This window comes from Aplysia californica, unplaced genomic scaffold (genome assembly GCF_000002075.1).
Source record: "Aplysia californica isolate F4 #8 unplaced genomic scaffold, AplCal3.0 scaffold00088, whole genome shotgun sequence".
In the NCBI taxonomy this organism is placed as follows: Eukaryota; Metazoa; Mollusca; class Gastropoda; order Aplysiida; family Aplysiidae; genus Aplysia; species Aplysia californica.
Window position 1 is genome coordinate 937,760 of NW_004797358.1, and position 20,000 is coordinate 957,759.

Below are 20,000 nucleotides of genomic sequence, written 5' to 3' on the forward strand. Positions count from 1 at the left end.
TCTTCTTCTTCTTCTTCTTCTTCTTCTTCTTCTTCTTCTTCTTCTTCTTCTTCAATGAATGACATCAAACAGGAGGACCTAAAGAAAGTTTAGCGAGTGGGCTATCATCGGTGGATTGTTTCGTATTCTTTTGTATTCTTTTTTCAAATAACAAACTCTTCAACCGATGTATCAAAGTAAGTATGAGCGAAGTATGAGGGCAATGTGGGCAGTGTGTTGTTCTTCTCCCGACCTGCCTCCACAATACCAAGGGAGGTCATCAAGATTGTAATTAATAACTTGTTTTTCGAAGCAAAAATTGTGGGCACATTTTTATCACAGTTATGCCCCCTTTACTCTCTTCACCATGGTGCGAAAAATGTTTACAGATGGCGCTTCACAGTCGTAAATTCCACAGTTGGAATTGAAACGGAACTCTCTATTTCTACATTCCAGTTTTGAATACTGTAGTGCACAATCGCTCACCAGCCGAAATGAGTTTTAAAGATTTAAGAAGTAAGTGCCTTTATAGTTATAATAAAATAGAGTTAGCATTTCTTTCACAAAGCTACAAATTTGAAAGAAATAAAGACTACTGTTCTGTACAAACCACTTCAGATGCCTAATATCGATAATTAATTGTAGGAGACGAGATAGAGGGGAGGGGGGGGGGGGGGGTGGGGGGAGGGTGTTCAGTTTGAGTTTGAGGATACTGACAAGGTCCTGTTATTGCACACATACAAAAAAAAATATCCAAATCTTGATTTAGGCAGACATTATTCTTTTAAATGTAAACTATTGAGAGTGGGTACCTCGAAGAGAGAAGGGCATAAGGTGGTCGAGTATTCATCTCTACTAATTTCCATTAAGCTCATAAATGTTCCCCGAAACTATCCTTAATAGGCTAGACAAAAGGGCACGATAATCAATACAATGTATATCTTTGCGGCATGGTCTATGAATAAAAGTTCATCCTGAAAGTGAATGCATGAGCTCATCTCATGAGCAAAAAGTTTACTCTAAATGCGATCGTAATATAAGCATCTTAAAGATTTTATTTGCAGTGCAATGTTTTATTTTTGTTTTAATAAGGTTTTACGGCGCTTGCAGCTGAATAAGGTCATGATATGAACGCCAAGGGGTGGATGTCAGAAGAGAAGTCCAAAACGAGAATCAGGCTTACTCTGCACACCTCACTAGCCTCAACAGCATAAAGTCTGTTTTGACTATCAAGGCTCCCCGGAAATAGCAGTTCACAAAAGAGTGACAAACAAAAAAAAGAAGTAGAGGGAAAATGACGAAGATAGTAAGGATGAGGAAAGAAAAAGCAGCAGTTCCCCCTAAATATTGTGAGACATCGTGGTAAAATCAGGCGCTCGTCAAAATAATGAAATTGAAACAAAAACGACATTTTTCTGCTGGTTTAACAATTTTTATAGATGTTTTGTTCTTTTGACTCAACACCTTTTTTGTCCTTTCAAAAACAGTCTTAAGGGTGAATTTTATGGAAAAGCGTTGATCAACGGCACGAAAACTGTAAATTTGCTCTTTCCATGGACTCCTGAGCTATGAGAGTCACCAAACTTTGGCGGCCATTTTCTCGCCAATTTTACTTCTGAATCCAGGCGATCCCACCTCCTTCAATCGCAAATATCTCGACTTCTATTCAAGATAAAAAGGATATCTTTTTCATCAAAAGCAAGGCAAATGAAAACCCTTTAAGATGATACCAATAACTCCATATGCCCAAAAGTTGACGAGCGCCTGTTTACCACGTCGGGACACCTATATGTTGTTCCGTCACAGTAGGAGCAGACATTGGTAAATTTACATAAAATTACAATTCTACTGTGCATAAGAACATGTTGATATCCCCCCCCCCCCCCCTTTGGAAATGAACTAAAGACTATTTCAGTCAGTAGGGCAGTGCAATGTTTGAAAGCTGATAAAAATGTATAAATTACAGAAATTGTACCCCCTTATCGACACGATTAAGATCATTTAGGAGGCGGGTTTCCTCCCTGCCTGCCAGAGCAAACCCGATCTGAAAGATATACAAAGTCCCTCCCAGCAAGAAGATGGAGATACTCAATAAGAATTCTCCTCACAATTGTAATCGAACGGGGAAGCGCCTAATCCTGCACCATAGATGTCGGTTTGAAAGTTGAGGATCACTGACAAATTGAAAGCTGCGCCGACAAATTGAAAGCTGCGCCGACAAATTAAAAGCTGCGCCGAAATGGTCTCGACCTACACAGTAATTGCGTGTTTGTGTTACATTCCCCCCTTGTTTACAGTAGTAGAGTGTTATGTAAGTTTTATAAGGTCAAATAAATTTGATGTTGACATAGGCCTAGATTTCCACCTTTGGAATTATGAGATGAAAATCGTCCTTGTTATCTGATTTGTACTGGGTATTTTTTGTTGTCTGTTACCGATTTTTTTTATGTGGAGGGGGTGCTGATGTTATTGTTGCTATTGTTGTTGCTGTTGTTGTTGTTGTTGTTGTTGTTGTTGTTGTTGTTGTTGTTGTTGTTGTTCTTCTTCTTCTTCTTCTTCTTCTTCTTCTTCTTCTTCTTCTTCTTCTTCTTCAATGAATGACATCAAACAGGAGGACCTAAAGAAAGTTGAGCGAGTGGGCTATCATCGGTGGATTGTTTCGTATTCTTTTGTATTCTTTTTTCAAATAACAAACTCTTCAACCGATGTATCAAAGTAAGTATGAGCGAAGTATGAGGGCAATGTGGGCAGTGTGTTGTTCTTCTCCCGACCTGCCTCCACAATACCAAGGGAGGTCATCAAGATTGTAATTAATAACTTGTTTTTCGAAGCAAAAATTGTGGGCACATTTTTATCACAGTTATGCCCCCTTTACTCTCTTCACCATGGTGCGAAAAATGTTTACAGATGGCGCTTCACAGTCGTAAATTCCACAGTTGGAATTGAAACGGAACTCTCTATTTCTACATTCCAGTTTTGAATACTGTAGTGCACAATCGCTCACCAGCCGAAATGAGTTTTAAAGATTTAAGAAGTAAGTGCCTTTATAGTTATAATAAAATAGAGTTAGCATTATTTTCTCAAAGCTACAAATTTGAAAGAAATAAAGACTACTGTTCTGTACAAACCACTTCAGATGCCTAATATCGATAATTAATTGTAGGAGACGAGATAGAGGGGAGGGGGGGGGGGGGTGTTCAGTTTGAGTTTGAGGATACTGACAAGGTCCTGTTATTGCACACATACAAAAAAAAATATCCAAATCTTGATTTAGGCAGACTTTATTCTTTTAAATGTAAACTATTGAGAGACGGGGTGAAGTGTCAACACATGAAGTATGAAGGTTACAGCAAAAGGCCACCTCTATTCTCACCCGGAGTGAGAATAGTGCAGGCGAGTCTTGTGGCTATTCTCACCCCTTGCGCGTTCACCAAATTTTGCGTTCACCCTGAACCACAGAATTCTACACTGTGATAACAGAAAAATTGTAGAATTCTGTGCCGTGAACAAACGTTCCCATACCTGCCAACCCTACAGAAAAAATCGGTAGATCACCGACTTTTGGGTCAAATTACCGATCCACCGATTTTGAGATGAAGCCACCGACTTCGGGATTCAGCAGGGTGACTGCCAGGCCCCGGGAATTACCCGGGAATTTGAGAAAGTTATCGAATATTTGAAAACTAAATCCGATAACGCCCGTAAGTTCATTTTTGCCGGTCGCGATTGTGATTCATTCGGCTCCCTCAAGAGTATGTTTCTTCACGCAGACAGGCGGCTATGGTGGCAAGCGGGTGTGATACCGACGTTTGATCGAGACAATCAAGATATACTTTCACTTTCGTTACCACCCAGAAATTTGCTGATAGTAGTTTGATAACGCAACATTAATTGTAACAACATGCAGGCTGTGCATGGCAAACGCTGTGCCGCCTTGAAAATAAATCAATATTTGTCCTGTGCCGTCACTTGTGAAAAAGAAAAGAAAAGAAAGTTATAGTCATACAAGCGTCTTGTCGGGTTCGCCATTGTGACCGGTCAATGAACTTGCGCGTTGCATCACATTTTGAGCACCGGCACTTGTAGGGGTCACCAAAGTTCATTCAAAGTCTGAGCGCTGCGTAGTATAGGACTCCGGAATGGAGGGGAGGGGGGTATTTTATTTAAAGATACACTCGGGGGAGGGGAGGGGGTTGAAGGCAACACCAGGGGACAAAAACTGAACTTGGAAGCAAATTTTAGTATTCTAAATTTTTGATTACCACTAGATCTAGATCTATATCTAGATCTAGAAAACTCTCTGCAAAACGCATGTTGGTGCAGGCCTTGTGTGGACTCGGGATCCGTCATACTCTTTCCTTGTAAACTCTGCAAAGACAAAAGGCTAACGCTAGGCCTAAGTCATCCAAGGCCCATCTTTTCTTCTTTGCTTCTTTTTTGTGTCGGCGGGGGGGGTGGTTTCATTTGTGTGTGTGCGTGCAGGTATGAATAGGACAGGAACTGCACCAACTACTAATAGGGTAAATGGCTCTGGTAGTTTTCATATTTGTCTTTTTTGTTTCTTTTTTTTGGTGTAATTTTCTACATTTGTTTGAAGTCGCAAACACAATCATGCATATTTGATGTGGGTCAAAATAAAATATTGATAAGGGTCCCAAATTAAGTATGCGACAAGAGGTAATATAGCCTACTACAGATTTTTTAGGTCAACTACAGATTTTTGGACAAAAATTTGCGTCCAACTACAGATTTTGGCCCAGGCAATGTTGGCAGGTATGCGTTCCATTACAACTGTAGCCTACTAAAAGCGTACAATTTTGTCTGTGGGCAGTGGAGAGAAAGAGAGAGAGGAGTAGCGTGAGAATTTCCGGGCAAAACAAAATGGCGACCCGCGTCGTACGGCTCGATTCGAAAAGTTAAATAGCCGTAGCATCTTTGTAGACAACCAAATTAATTTACTTTTGTGTTTTAACATCATTTTTTAACTTTGTTTTGGTCAATTTGATCGTCCACACCGATAGACAGTATTCAGAAAGAGACAGAGAGAGAGAGAAGAGGGGAGGAGTTGATCTTGCGAGAACTTCCGGGCGGGTGAGAATAGCCACTTTCACAGCAAAAGCACCTCGCACCCCTCTGTGATTGGCCAAAATATAGATTCTAGATTCTAGATGACGTATTTCCACCATCTAGTTTTGAATACCATTGTGCCTGCAAAAAAAAACTATTTGAGAGCAAAACCTATGGAAATTGACTTATATTATTCCCCTTTGAGCCTCAGATCATTCATAGCAACAAGAGCTTCTAAAAAGGTTATTAGAATGGGCGTAACTACTCACAATGTCTTATCACCCTATGAGAGGGGTTATTCAGGTGTTCACAACACTTTATGAATAGACAGCTATAATATAAAAGATAGAGCATTATTTTAATCATCGATTAACACACCCCCACGGTATTCATGGCGAAAACACCCATTTTATAGCCTAGTTATTTCGAAAATTTGTTATTTATAGGAAAAAGTTTGAGTGTACTCATAGCATTTTTTTTTAGAAAGAGGGTGTCGGAATGAAGCATTTTATTTATAATAGCGTTGTATCATATCATGAGATTATGGGCATGACTTAGTAATGGTAAAAAATTCTTTGTTGACTTCCAACCATGCCAACCATAAAATATTTGTATCAATTGAAAAAAAATGCCTTACAATTAGAGAACTTTCTATTTCCCCTGATACAATGTTTCCACCTCATTATCATAGGGGAACAGAGAGAAAAATATGGGATGCGAGCACTGGCAATGCCCTGTTTCAAGTTACCAGTGACAGGGCTCAGAATAATCATGCAGGGATTTATAGGTCTACATTTGTCAAAGGCTTGCGAAAAAAAATGGCTGGTGTCTTTACATGGCCACTTTAGACTGGGAGTGGGAGGGTAGGGGTCCATTTATATTTAGTTTGTCTTATTTTCTAGCGGGTTGCCAAGTTTCATTCTTATTGGTCCAGAAATAATGCTGACAAAGTTTGAAAGTTAGTCACCTCTATATTCCCATCTGGTCCAAAAATACTCCTGCAAGGGGTGACCTAAATTTCATCACGTAAGCAAGCTCGATTGGTGTTGCTATGTTATGATGACTACAACTATTGTTACCCCACTGCCATTATCTGGTTAGATTAACTAACTACCTACTTGATGTTTACATCTGAAAGCAATACCCTTCAAGCCTTGTCATGGATGTTTATTCCCTGATCAGGGTTCATAAATAGAAGTACAATATTTTCTAGACTATATTTTAACTCCTTGCGACCCATTTCACTCACCTCTTGCGTCGGGAAACTGGCAGAGAGAATGGTCAACCACCGCCTATACTGGTGGTTGGAAACAACCGGTGCCCTGGACAGCAACCAAGCAGGATTTCGTGCGGGCCAACGAACAGATGACCAGCTCTTCAGGCTCCGTCAGAAAGTCCTTGATGGCTTCCACGAAAAGAAGCACGCAGTTGCAGTATTCGTTGATCTCCAGCAAGCCTACGACAGGGTATGGAGAAAAGGCCTCCTGTGGAAGATGACACAGACAGGAATCCACGGGAAACTTTAACGGTGAAGATCTTCCTTACAGACAGGACAATCCAGACCAGGATTAACAATGGTGTGTCATCCAAAGCTGTACTGGAGGAGGGCCTACCCCAGGGTTCCTCTCTGAGCTGCACACTTTTCCTTGTTTTCATCAACGACCTGCCTGAGACACTGAAATCAGAGAAGGCCCTATATGCCGACGACCTAGCCATCTGGCATACAAGTAAACAAGCAGGCATCAGTGCACGGCTTATAAATGAGGATCTAGATAGATTCAACAACTACTGTTGCAAGTGGAAACTAAAAGCAAATTGTACCAAGACAATCTACACCGTCTTTACAAAAAGCCACAAAGTTGCAAAGCAAAATCTCACCATCTTACTTGCAGGAAACAAACTAGAAAAAGTTGAAAACCCGACCTACCTTGGGATCGAGCTGGACAGACAGATATATTGTTAAAATACTATTAAAATACGGTTTAAAAAACCCAATTTGCTTCAGTAAGAGTTTTACGGCACTTGCAACACCAGAGCACCCACCCCACCCACCCTCTGGACTGGTTTGCTCCTTCTTTCTTATCAAACATCTATCATCCTCATTTGTCCTCCTTCCTTTTTGTGCTTGTTACTGTCTTGTATCACCTCTAATCTTCGGCTCTTATATGACCTTTTTGTGTTGCGAGTGCCGTAAAACTCTTACTGAAGCAAATTGGGTTTTTTAAACCGTATTTTAATAGTATTTTAACAATATATCTGATCTGACCTCACTATTGTTAAGGTGGGCTATATTTGAATATTGAAAAGGATTTAATTCAGGTGTCATTGTTCCTGCTCTGTAACTGATTTAAGAATCCTCATACCTTTAACTTCATAAATTGTTTGTTCTGTATGGGTGGCAACATTTTAGAGTGACATGATGTGTAATATGGTTTCTTTTGAAATTTTGGAAAAAAGTTTTCTAACATTTGATGAACTATGGTTGCATTAAGTGGGAAAAAGATGTAGGTGTATATAATTTTTGTTTTGATTTACAATAAAGGTAATATATGTGCATTCAATAAACACCCAAAAAATGGTACTATGACATATGAAAAGTGGCTCATTTTACCACTACAATTGTACTGGTGTCATTTTAATGTAGAGGATTAAGAATTTATAGGTTTATGGTTCATCTCTTAAAATTATATTTCACCAGTTTTTTCATCCACAGCATGTTGAAAATAAGTATCTGATTCCCCTTCCCCAGAACTAAACACAACAAACACATATATACAAACTTGACTTAGGTACTTGTAGTGAATTCAAAGTCAAGATAAACAGGACAGACTTTATAGCTATCTCAGCTTTTTTGTCCTCAAGGTTCTCTGTTCTATCTTGGTCTTCCCTCGCTCTTAAAAAGTGAACAGAAATCAAACTTTTTCTCATTAAACCTCCACTTTAGATCAAACCAACTGAACAAAAAATATTTCTTTCCTGTGCACTTTTTCAGATTTTACAGAAATGATGAGGGCCTTGGGTTTCCCTCGACTGATATCCATGGAAAACTTCAGGACACCTAACTTTAAATTGGTGTATGAATGCCTAAAATGGCTGATGAAAAGGTAAGGAAGACTGTTACATATGAATTATGCTGTAACTGTAAAGGCAAAGATCTATTGGGTTATGGGTACTCAAGGATAATTGATCGTATTGATGATTCAAAAGTGTTCTGTTTGAAAATTAAAAATTTTTGGAGGGTTTTGTTTGGATGTTTTTCTTTATTTTAAATCTCTAAGTGACATAGACATACACGCATGAGCAATTTATGAACCTGATGGGGTTGGAGATCATGATGATGGTGATGCTGATCAATCAGAAAGATGACCTCCTTGCAACAAAATGTGCTGAGCCGACAACTAGGTAGGGGACTTGAGTAGTAGGTAGAAAAGAATTTGAAAGCTTGCGGAAAGTAGTGGGAAAAGGATTATTTAATCCAGTCGTACATAGGGCTCAGTCTATAGACTCTATCCACATAAATATGTATCTAATGCTGAAGGCTGATGGGTGCTGATGTGTCATCTCTGCTCCTTGTATTGCATTTCAATAATAATTGTTATAATCATTTGCACCCAGGCAAAATGGAGCGTTGCGTGCATGCAGTCTCGATGAAAGCCACAAAACAACAACTGTATGCTTCTGTGTTAAAGAAAGAATGAATTGTGATATTCTCTAAATGTTGACCATTTATACAGGGAAACAGGTATTTATCTAATATAATCAAAAATTTATATGGAACCCTACAATAGTATCATATGTTGTTTTTTTATTATCTGTCAGATTTCTTCTTGGATGCATACAATAACCCTGCACTTTTACACTTCACTTGCACAAGATGTAGTGTGTAGTTGACACAGCTGTATGTGAAAACCTCAGATACCAAGGTAGACCACAAACTATAATAGCAACCCCTTTATAATAATGGATGAGGCTGCTATAGGTGTAAATTTTGTTTTATGGTTTTCCCTGCTGTCGAGTAATTGTGCTGTGTCTCTTTCCTTAAACCTCAGGTATGATCCTAATGCTGATGTACATCCAGACATTGATACAGAACAGGATCGTGTGATCTTCATCAAAACTGTTGCAGAGTTTATGGTAAGCCAACGCCCTTTTCTTTCAAGTACATTTCTTTTGTTCTTCAGTGAAATCTTGGGATATTTTTTCCGATTTGTTTACCGTTTATTCAGTTAAACTTTCTCTAATAGCCACCTGTCCAAGACAATCACTTGAACAAATGACTACTTCCTACTTTTCCTCTTGCATTTATTTTTATATTGTAATGACCTCCACCTGTATAAGGCAACCACTTTTCTCCTAAACAATATTTTGCTATCTTGGATAGTTTCAACTGTATTTGAATAATTGTAAACTGGTCTTTGAAAATCTGAAATTTTCTGTTGTTTTTAATTCTTCCTCAGGCAACAAAGGCTCACATAAAGCTCAATACAAAGAAGTTGTATGGTGCAGATGGCTATGCTGTGAAGGAAATGTTGAAAATAACTTCTATGCTGTACAGTGCAACCAAAACAAATGTTGCTGGGTCTTTGGAAGCGGGCGCAGGAGATGCTTCTAGTGTTTCTTTTGACGTGTCCTCAAGGGTAGGTCAAAACAATCTTTGTGAGAACTCTTTTTTATTGCAGTCTATTCTCTCTAAAATTGATAGAGCCTCTGATGTGCAGTGAACTAATTAATTTTCAAAAGGATGGGCTAGTACTTATATTTTCCTGGGTTTTTAAATATTTAACACCATCCTGTAGATAACTCATTCGGGACGCCCGATAGCCTTGAGCTCCGTTGGAGACGCACGTCCGATAGCATTTCTCTACCGTTGTGGCAGCACAAATGAAGGTATTCCACAGAACAAACTTTTGTTTGACATTGCTAAGCCAAATTCTATTTTGTATTTATTTACTCTTGACGGTATAGCGTCATTTTTAAAAAAATTTCTGAGGCGATTTATGAAGGCAGTCGAGGAGATAAAGAACACGAATCTTGGAGAAGTACCATACAAAGAAGGACTATTCACAACGACTGGAACTATTTCTTTTACTGTATTTGGATTGTAGATTGTGTTGTGATGCGTTTTTAGCTGCATTGTAGTTGTGTTGTAACTTTATCTTGTTTGTTTCTGCATTTCTTCACTGTCAACAAAGAGGAAAAAAATTCTTTTTTTTTTTGGTCCCATACACCATTTTTGTAGGGGTCCTGGCAAGTTTAGGAATATATCCAGGTAAATTGGATTAGATCTTAAGCGAAGTCCAAATGTTGAATCTGTCGATAGTGAAAACAGACTTTAAAAATAACAAAGGGTGAAAAAATGGCAAACTTTCTAAGTTGACCCAAAATCACGCGTCTCTGGGTGCAAAGCTGGCCCAAAACCTGCATCCCGAATGAGTTAAGGAGCATTCCATTTGGTATTGGGAAGAGGAGGAAAAAAAATTAGATCATCATTTTGAAAATCAATTTTATCAACATTTTTTGTCCCCTTTTCAGAAAATGTATAATCTTTTGTAATCATTTACCTGATGTCAAACCTTAGAGGAAACTAAAAGAAGACATGTATCTTTAAGTTGAATGAATGCAAAGGGCAAAAAATAGAAATAAGACAAAAATGATTCTAACAGTCATCTTGTAATAGTTTGTTTTTTTAAGTATTTAGTAAAATGTTGAATAATTAATGTCTTTTTAACAAGCTCTTATTGTAATGTTTCCCACTTTCTCTTTCTGTCATGTTGTTGTTTTTTGGGGGGAAGGGGGAGAGTGGATGTGGTTGATTGAAAAATTTATGAGGATGTTATATATTGTTTACTCCCACTGGTGAAACTCATGTCTCTTGAACTTGCCACCTACCTTAAAGATGCTATCCTCTGATTTACTAGATACTCATTGTGAATTTTAAGATACTTATACACACCAAACTGATAGGGATGTATTATTTTTTTCCTTGATTTTGATTTTCCCTCAGATAAATGAGTTGAAAGAAGCCAGAAGGTTAGCCTCTGAAATTACAGTGAAAGGTGCTCAGCTGTATGATCTCCTTGGCAAGGAAGTGGACTTGAGGGTAAGACTGGCACTCCTTTTATCTTGTGAACTGTTGTATCACACCAGGAGGTTTCTTAAGTACAGAGACACAGAGCCCAAGTTCAGGATGATGCATTTCTTAGAACAAAGTGAATATAATTACTGATACAAGGAATCCTGAAATCTGTAATATTTTTGTTGATTCTTTTTCTCCTTAAAACAAAATTTTGACTGAATTAAAAAATAATTTTTATCCTGTTATTCATTTCATAATATTTGAAGTTAGCCTTTTGGGTTATTCAATAGGAAAGTGGACCTTGCATATTTTTATTTGAACAATTAAGAATTTTGTTAAAGAATAGTCCCTGACTTTCACCGATTCACTCAATTCTCTTCCTGGGTGTTTACTGTACACAGTTGTGTGAGAACTGATCAGGGAATATTAAATGTTCCAGTTTCCATGATACAATATCATGTTCCTCTGCTTAGCTCACCTCCAGTTCATCAATTTTTTACACAGGAGCAGCGTACCATGGTTGTGGCAAGAGCACTAGAAATCAATGAAGTTGAACATGGGTTGCAAGCTTCTATAGAAGCAGTTCAGGTGAGATTTTAAATATGTTCAATGAACACGCTGTTGTTGTTTTTTCCATATAAACGATTTCTTTTTTTTTTTCTTTTTTTTTTTTTAAAGAAACAAATCTGGAAAAATGGTACATTTTTTATATGTTTTGAGTTATGCCGCAATGCGTTTTAGTTCTTAATTATCATCACTTGTAAAGTCTTTTAGAAACTCCTATACTTGAATTTTTCTATAAAGTCTTTCCATACAGCAGCATATTTCTTTTGATTAGTTTCATGTGTAGTGTCCACAGCTTGAGCAAGGATTAACTTTAAGCTTGGTAACTGGGAGTTCAGAAAATTCTGACGTTAATACCAAAGAGAAGTTGACAATTACACATTGTAAAATATATAGTCATTAAATCTAATATTTTTGAAAAGTAGGATGTTGTTTATTCATTTTTATTTATCAGATTTTAATTTGGCATTGGTGTCCTGATGGTTAGACTCTCAGATTTGCAACCATAAGGTTGTGGGTTCGGGATCCGACGTTACGTCCTTTGGGAAAGGTTTTCTACATGATTTTTTCCTCACTTCACCCAGGTGGGATTGAGTACCAGGCTATAGCCAGCGCAAGGTCTTGTCAGTTTGTTAGTGTTTGAGCGCATGCAATCCGCAGCTTGCACTGTATACTTCCCTAGAACCCAAGAATGTTTCTGTTTGTTCTCGGGATTGCTGGGGTAATAATGGCTGTAAAGTGCATAGAGCGTGCTGTAGAGCGTGGATATGTGCTTTGTAAATGCAATTATTATTAATTTGATTGCAGGGCAGTTGCAGGATAAAAATTTTCAAAAGAAGTTAGACTGACAATGGCCATACTGGAGAAATATTTGAATAAAGTATTGATGAAAAATACCACTACATAAATAAAGACTGTCTGTGATTGAGGAGGATCCTGCTGGAGCAATGTTGCATGGGCAGATATCAGTGATTGTAAAAAATAGCAGTTGAATAGTTTTATGGCATTGAAGTCTTTTTAGCTAAAACATTAACTTACATTCATTGTCAATGTGAAGTTAAATTAAAATTTGGCCATATATTTTCCACTGTAAATCTATATGTTCCACCTGCTAATACTCCTTGTACTTTGCAACATTTAGACATATTTAGTCATAAATCCTAATCAACTGTTGAATGGCTGCTTTCTCAGAATGAAATCCAGAAAACAGTCACCATGTTGGACAATGTTGCTTCAGATGAAGCAAATCTTGAGGCTAAGATTGAGAAAAGGAAAAGCGAGTTGGAAAGAAATAACAAGAGATTACAGACTTTACAAAGTGTCAGGTTTGTATCTGTATGCTGCCATTAAATGGGTGATATTACCCTCAGTGAAACCTATTTTTTTATCTGATGTATTATCTATTTTATATATTTATTTGCAAAGCTATTCAGCATGTTATTTTGCATCTAATTGTCATGCCTTTCATAGATGTTTTTAGTAAGACAACAACATGTTGTCAGTTTTTGGCTGGGTTTATGTTTTCCTTAGATCTCTCAGTCTTACTCATTTGAAAGGAAAGGACATTCAAACCTATGAAGATGAAACTTTTGAGGGAACAAAAAAAAAAAAAATCCTTTTTGCGTAGGTATGTTTGTGTATTTTTATTCAAAAAAATATGAAATACTTTCGATATTGTCCAGGAGAAAACAAGTTGTCTAAGACAGAGTCATCGTAATATTATTGGGGAAAAAAAGGGGAGAAGTGGTAAGTGTTCGTTTGCGCAGGTGATTTACTTGGACATTTGGCCACTAGAGCAGGGTCGACTATCTCTTCCTTTTACATTCGTATGTCTCAGGTTTTGTTGATCATCTTAAGTGTCTCGTTCATTTATGCAATTCACTTTTCTCTGATCTTACAGACCTGCGTACATGGATGAGTATGAAAGACTGGAAGAAGACTTACAGAAGCTTTATGATTCATACATGATCAAGTTCCGTAACTTAGCCTTCCTTGAAACCCAACTGGAGGAACAAAATAGAGTGGAAGCTGACAAGTTAGAGGTATGACATTGACAATGATAATATGTTTATTACTGCGAATGTTTCATATTGCGTTCATAATTAAAGTTAAAGCATTTATTCATGTTGATGAAAGTTATACAAGACATTGAACACAACACTTTACTCTGAGAAAAAAAGTTTTGTGATTGTATATGTGACTATGATGACAAATTCATTAGCAAATTTTTTAAATAATTCAATTCTGTTGGGCATCTCTGTTCATGCCATTCTCAAACGAATTACATTTTTCTCCACAGGAAACTGAACAGCAACTCAAAGTGATGGCTGAGAAGATCAGAACTGAGGAGAGGAAGCATCAGCAAATTTCACCTGAAGATGATGATGACAAAAATATTATTGGTAATTCATTTTATTCTTTATTCTCTCTAATATTTTTTATATATTTTCTATTTTTTAAATACAGATTCCAGGTCATCAGCTCTGGTATACTTGTTAAGCTCTTTGCCATTTCACACAAAAGGTGTGACTTTGATTCCCATGTGAGGAAGTTTTTATCAAGAATCTCCATTTGTTTCCTGGGATGCTGTATTCATAGTCTGCCGTGTCTGTTTGGATTGGTTGAAACAGCCGCCTCTCAAACTGATCAGTGTTTCTCATTGGAGGTGTAAAACATTTACAATTGATCACAATTTACAGTAATATCCTGCACAGATTTTGCTGATTATAATCCCAATGTAACAATTTTGGAAAATTCTGCGTCTTCATTGGGCTCGAAGTTGGAGATTATAGAAAACCCATTACTTTGAATGATTTTTTTGTTTCTACAGATGATGATGATGAAAACGATTCAGATGACATGGGTGCACCGAATCGTATGTCTAATCGCGTCAGGCCTGAAGGTAACCATAACTCTTTGTTTATTGTCTTTTTACTCTTTACATGGTTTAGGCACAAACTTCTCTTTTGAACTGTCATTCTACCTAATTTTATTTCCTTTTTCTTTTACTATCATTAACATTGATGTTGATGGTTTTAGTTTTTAATTATGATTATAATGTATTCAAATGAAAACATGTCCATGAAGATAAACTAGGTGAATATCAGCTATACCATCTCATACATGGCTGTATGTGGATTGTCTATTTCACTTGATGCCTTTGTTTTCATTCATGTTTTGTGGCTTTTTATATGATTCATAGGTTTAAGTGGTGACTTAAATTCCGAAAGCTTAAAGTAGTGCAGTCAGTGAATGGCCTATCTCTATACGGTAAGCCGTCTGACAATGACTCTGTGGGTCTATTTCATAGTCTGCCCTGTCCTTTTTTTTTTTTGCAGATTATAGAATGGACTTGCTTTTCTTCTTTTACAACATTCTGAAGGGAATTCCGTTACGAGAATTAAGTGAAGGCATACATGATTTCAGCCTCTTGAGCTCTTCCATAGTAAACCCTGTTTAGAATCGTAATGAACTTGGCTTATATTATTAAAATATGAGCAAACAAGCTTCTAAAGATGTGCCAGATATTACTAAGGAGAGCAGCTTTTGACATCAGAAATATTTCAGGAAAGCTATTTCTTGAGCAGCTATAATTGTTGCAGCATGTGTTCAATGAAAAATCTCTAATGAATGCCTTAAACTGACATCTTTGATTCCTGAAAAAAGCACAACTTTCATTTTTTTTAAACTTTTAAGGGACTTTAATTCTTTCAAGTGTAATGCATTATGTTTATGTGTTTATGATTGGAGCCATTCCTGGTTCTGAGAATGGCCTCCCTGCTTACTGAAGTCACCCAATCAATTCAAATAGTTTAAATGAATTGATTTACTTTTCAGACATGCACCCATCTCCACGAAAGAATAACACCATTCTCAATGATCCTTTTGATATGTCGGATGAAGATGAAGGTTCTTTTTAGGGAAGAGATGTAATATAATGAGTTTGGTCTGTTGTATTTAATTATGTTATTCTTTCTGTTAAATGAATTGGCAGAAGTAGTCTTATTCCCTCCCGATCTTGGCTGGAAATAATGATTGTATTCTTGATTGGACTCATGTATATCTCATCATAGCTGCAACTGTCATTGCAATTCAGTTTTAAGGCAAAGTGTGAGAAAAGACTACTTTTGCTTGATTTTGTATTTGAAGTTGCTGGTTTTTATTCAATTTTTTCATGTGTTAATTTTGCATTATGAAACAAATTGAAGTTTTCATTAACTTTCATAATAGTCTGAATCTTTTTTGTACTTCTCTCTGCGTTAACTTATTCCATACGGGTAAATATGTCTATTTCAACCTTAGCACCAATATTCTATGCCTCAGTGTCCCATTTTATTTTGGGACTAAGCATTAATTCATTTTTTTGTCAATTTTGTTGTTTCAGCCACTTAACTCATAATAATAGATCATGAATAGCATTTGTAGAGCACAAATAACCGCTCAACAGCAAGCTCTATACACTTTACACTCTATATTAGTTTAGAAGAATAATGTTAATATTTCTCGTTTGGTGAGCTTACTGTTTTGTCTCTTACCTCATATCCTGATGAGCCAGTGAAAACTGTTGTCAAGGATTATATTGTTCATTGCTAGCTCATGATAACGAGAGCAGATTATTGTTTGAAACACAGCTTAAATTATGTTCATTTCTCAAATATTATTTCAGAATTTTATTTACTAAAGAATGCTTTAAAATAGATATTGTTAAATATCTTTCTCTGTATGTCCTTTAGCTGCAGGACAGCAAAGGGGTGGCAACAGAGTGACGGGGACTATGAACCCAGACATCAGTGAGGTATGAGTCATGTTCTTATTATGTTTAGCTTTTTGTCTATCCTTTTGTATATTTTATTTTGTTTGGTGTGTTTTTCATGAGGACTAGAGAGAGCGGTGGCTCAGGGTAGGATATTCAATCGAGCTTTTCTTCTTCTATTATCTATTTGTGGTGGCCGAATTTTGCTATTCCAAAGGCTTTTTAATGGCGGCATCGATCGACATGCGGTTTTTACCAAAAGATTCTTTAAAATATTCTCCAGATCATGACGCCCTTCGTTTTTTCAGTTTTGAGACAGTTTTGATGCAAAAAGCTAAATTTCTTTATTTCACCGATCGCTTTTGTAGGCCAACGCTTCTGTCTCTGTAATTTTAGAAAATCCGCCAGGTTTGTTTATTTCAAGTCGTACTTCCGTCCGATACTATCGCGCATTGTCGCTCAATATTGAGCACTATTTTAAGTATGCAACCCGTATAGATCTAGCCTCATGTTCTCTTTTTTTACTTATAGCTAAATTTGACTGCGATCCTTTCGTTTGATGCCCATCATCGCTTTTTTATTGTTCCATTCCGGTAGTGTAAATTAATACAGTAGACCAATGACTTTTAGTTGATGTTAAATTCCTTTCATCGAAAGGGGGCCCAGCTAGTTTTTATATAAAGTTGCTTTTCAGTTTTGCTTTATATTGAAATGGCTTTGAATGAGTAGGAGAATATGTGTCGGTGTCCTCTCTCACAGCAACTTTGGCTTGTAAGATCTGATTGATTACCCTTTTACACCACTTTTTTCAGACTAAAGATAGTCTAGTTTCCTGTTTTGGCCAGAATGCCAACTTACCTGAAAGAATGCTGTACAATCTTATGTGTGAACACTTATGTATCATCAGCCAGCAAAAAAATTGACGCAAGACGAATAATGTCGGACTAAAAGGATTTCAAAAATTTTTTGAGGCCTTGCCTAGGGAACGTAGATAGTTTTCCTGGTAGTCAGCTTCCAACTGAAAAATGTTCATATATTAGTTTAATTTCCTCATGTTTAAATCTGTCAACCCAACTAAGTCAATGCATGTCAAAGATTTAAATATTTTACAAAGTATAAAGTGCAAAAAATCAGTTTTTTAAGATATTTGCAGGTGTAAAAACGCACTCATTTATAGACAGCATAAGTGGGAAGTGAAGTGCACCAAATATTAGCTGCCATGATCGTAAAACAGGGAAGATATAACATTCAGTGAATAAGGGGTGGCGAATGGCTTAATACGAAAAAAATATTATTTTCTTTGCCAAATCATTTTATTTAGAAGAGAAACTATATAACTTTGTCTACAATGTGGATTAAAGAGAGAGCTCAGTAAATCAAATATAGCTGTTAATTCGCATTCCCATTGCAATAAAATTGTTTTTTGGCAAAATAAATGTTATCAGCTGTCTGTGTACTCTTGTTGTGACTAAACATGTTGTTTAACTTTCTTTTTCAGGACAGTGGATCAGAAGGATCAGGAGATTCAGACATCGATTTGGATGATGATGATGACGATGATGATGACGACGATGACATTCAAGGCATGGGACAAGGAATGGGGCAAGGAATACCTCAACCAAGAGGGCGGAATCAACCTCCACAGGATGATTTAGATGACAGCGACTTTTAGAATTGCAAATGGGTCTGGGAATTAGATCTCTTAAAAGGATTAAGGTAGTCTTCGTTCAAAATTGAATAAATTAGCAACACCATGATACTCATTTTGTGGCATTTTTCCTTTACAAATTTCTAACTTAAACAGTCAAAGGAAAACATCTTTAAGGTTCATATTAAACAACTGATTTCCGGTCTTTTTAAGAACATTTCTATGATTAGAAGTATATAAACATTCATTAATGTATTTCCATTTTATTAGCATAATTTGCAATAGATACACCTGAGACTTTCCTTTTTACTGATACAGAGCAAAGAAACTCTTCCTGTTGAGACCGATTTTGAAATATGTGATATTTGCTTCAATCCATCCAACTTAAGTCTGTTTTGAATGTTTATGTCTGAGCTATGGCTGAAGATGTGAGCTAATTCAGATGGTTTACGTATGCATTTGTTTTGGTCTGTGATAGCGTACTTACTTCGCTTTTTGCTTTAAGGATATTGATGTGTAGTTTTACATTTCACAGTTTGTATATTTACTCTTTATATTTGAGCTACTGTTTCCGTCATGTCTTTGTCGTCCGTCAAAAATGATGACAGTCGGGCACAGATAACTCGAACACAGAAACTCAAAATCACAGATAGCTCACACAATTTGCAATTCCCTGACAGATATCTCATTAATTATTTGTTTTCGGTCGACCCAAATTATGGATGTGTGGAACATATTTGTCGATCCGCAACTTGTTATCTGTGCCCGACTGTATTTAGATGAGCAGTGAGTGTGAGAACGTATTCTGTTTAGATTTTGTGACGAGGTCTAAGTGCAGTGTTAACCTCTCAGAAGCCAAGTCCCACATCAAGACCTATTGTTATCTGTGCTCAAGTCAATGAATGGTGGCTAGGTCTAGGGGGATGAGCCGACTGAATTTTCTGTTCTGTTCTCATTTCATCACTTTTTGCATAGTAATCAGTAAAAATAAGATGGAATTAGAACATGTGTTGATGATAGCAACTATTTTGAAAACAACACTTATCCCATGAAAAAGTCTTGGAAATGGGGGGGGGCTGATTTTTTCCCAAGAAATGAGGCTACGTTTTTATGTCTTGTGAAGTTACAGGGATAACTGATGGTTGTGCTGAATTTGATAAATTATTGTTCTTTGTCCAAGAAAAGAATGAAAGAAATGCAAGTGCAGCTGAATTGTAGTTAATGATAATTATTGATTTCAATATGGAATGTAATATACATTATTTAAAAAATCTCTGCATCCTACATCAACATCATTTTCCATGTGTTTCTGTTCCTTAAAAGTATTTTTTAATTTCACTGTCTAGTTCATCTTCTGATCCAATGCTTGCTAACCTTGTGGGCGATATCGCTCACTCATGAGCAAATTGGGCTTTTTAATGGGCGATGGTGATCACTTGGGTAGTGACAGTCATTATTTAATGCCACGGCTTTGAAATGCTACAAGTGTGTGGTATAAAAAGTTTTAGACTCTCAAAGGTGGCAAAAGTGGGTACTGGCTATTGAAAGATTGACAAGTAATGTTCTAATCTATTATAGCGAAGCCAAGTATACGGTAGATTTTAAAAATAAGCGGATGCTCTGGTATAATTTGCTCCTTCTTTCCCTTCCTGTCATCCTTATCTCTTCTCCTTTTTTTGTGTTTGCTACTCGTTTGTATCTACTCACAGTAAAACTTTCAGGGGGCACCTGGAAACAACAAAGTAGACTCCTTATGCATAGGTTCCAGTTCCAGATTCCACACCTTCAGATTAAACTACTGTGTGTATCAAATTTGAACCTGCTGCAGGGGGAATTTTCTTTGTTAAGTCTTGTGACTCAAGTTCGTTTTCTGTTGTTGGCTTTTTCTTTTGGAATTGCTCCAGGAAGTGGGT

The 20,000-nt window shown here is 36.9% G+C and overlaps 1 protein-coding gene across 3 annotated transcripts; it reads left to right on the plus strand.

The window, feature by feature from the left end:
• Positions 1-337: 337 nt before the first annotated feature.
• On the plus strand, positions 338-18,198 carry LOC101847322 (clusterin-associated protein 1). 3 transcript variants are annotated; one of them, XM_013080478.2, is made up of 12 exons: positions 338-495; positions 8,039-8,150; positions 9,096-9,180; positions 9,504-9,683; positions 11,051-11,146; positions 11,627-11,710; positions 12,878-13,011; positions 13,587-13,728; positions 13,986-14,088; positions 14,517-14,588; positions 16,420-16,481; positions 17,938-18,198. In XM_013080478.2, exons 1-12 carry the CDS (start codon positions 474-476, stop codon positions 18,109-18,111), a joined length of 1,266 nt encoding a protein of 421 aa, XP_012935932.1. In that variant the 5' UTR covers positions 338-473; the 3' UTR covers positions 18,112-18,198. The 3 variants fall into 3 exon arrangements, with proteins under 3 accessions (XP_012935932.1, XP_035824716.1, XP_005094767.1); XM_035968823.1 differs by lacking the exons at positions 338-495; positions 17,938-18,198 and adding exons at positions 2,853-3,013; positions 15,524-15,615; XM_005094710.3 differs by lacking the exon at positions 338-495 and adding an exon at positions 2,856-3,013.
• The last annotated feature ends 1,802 nt before the right edge of the window (positions 18,199-20,000 follow it).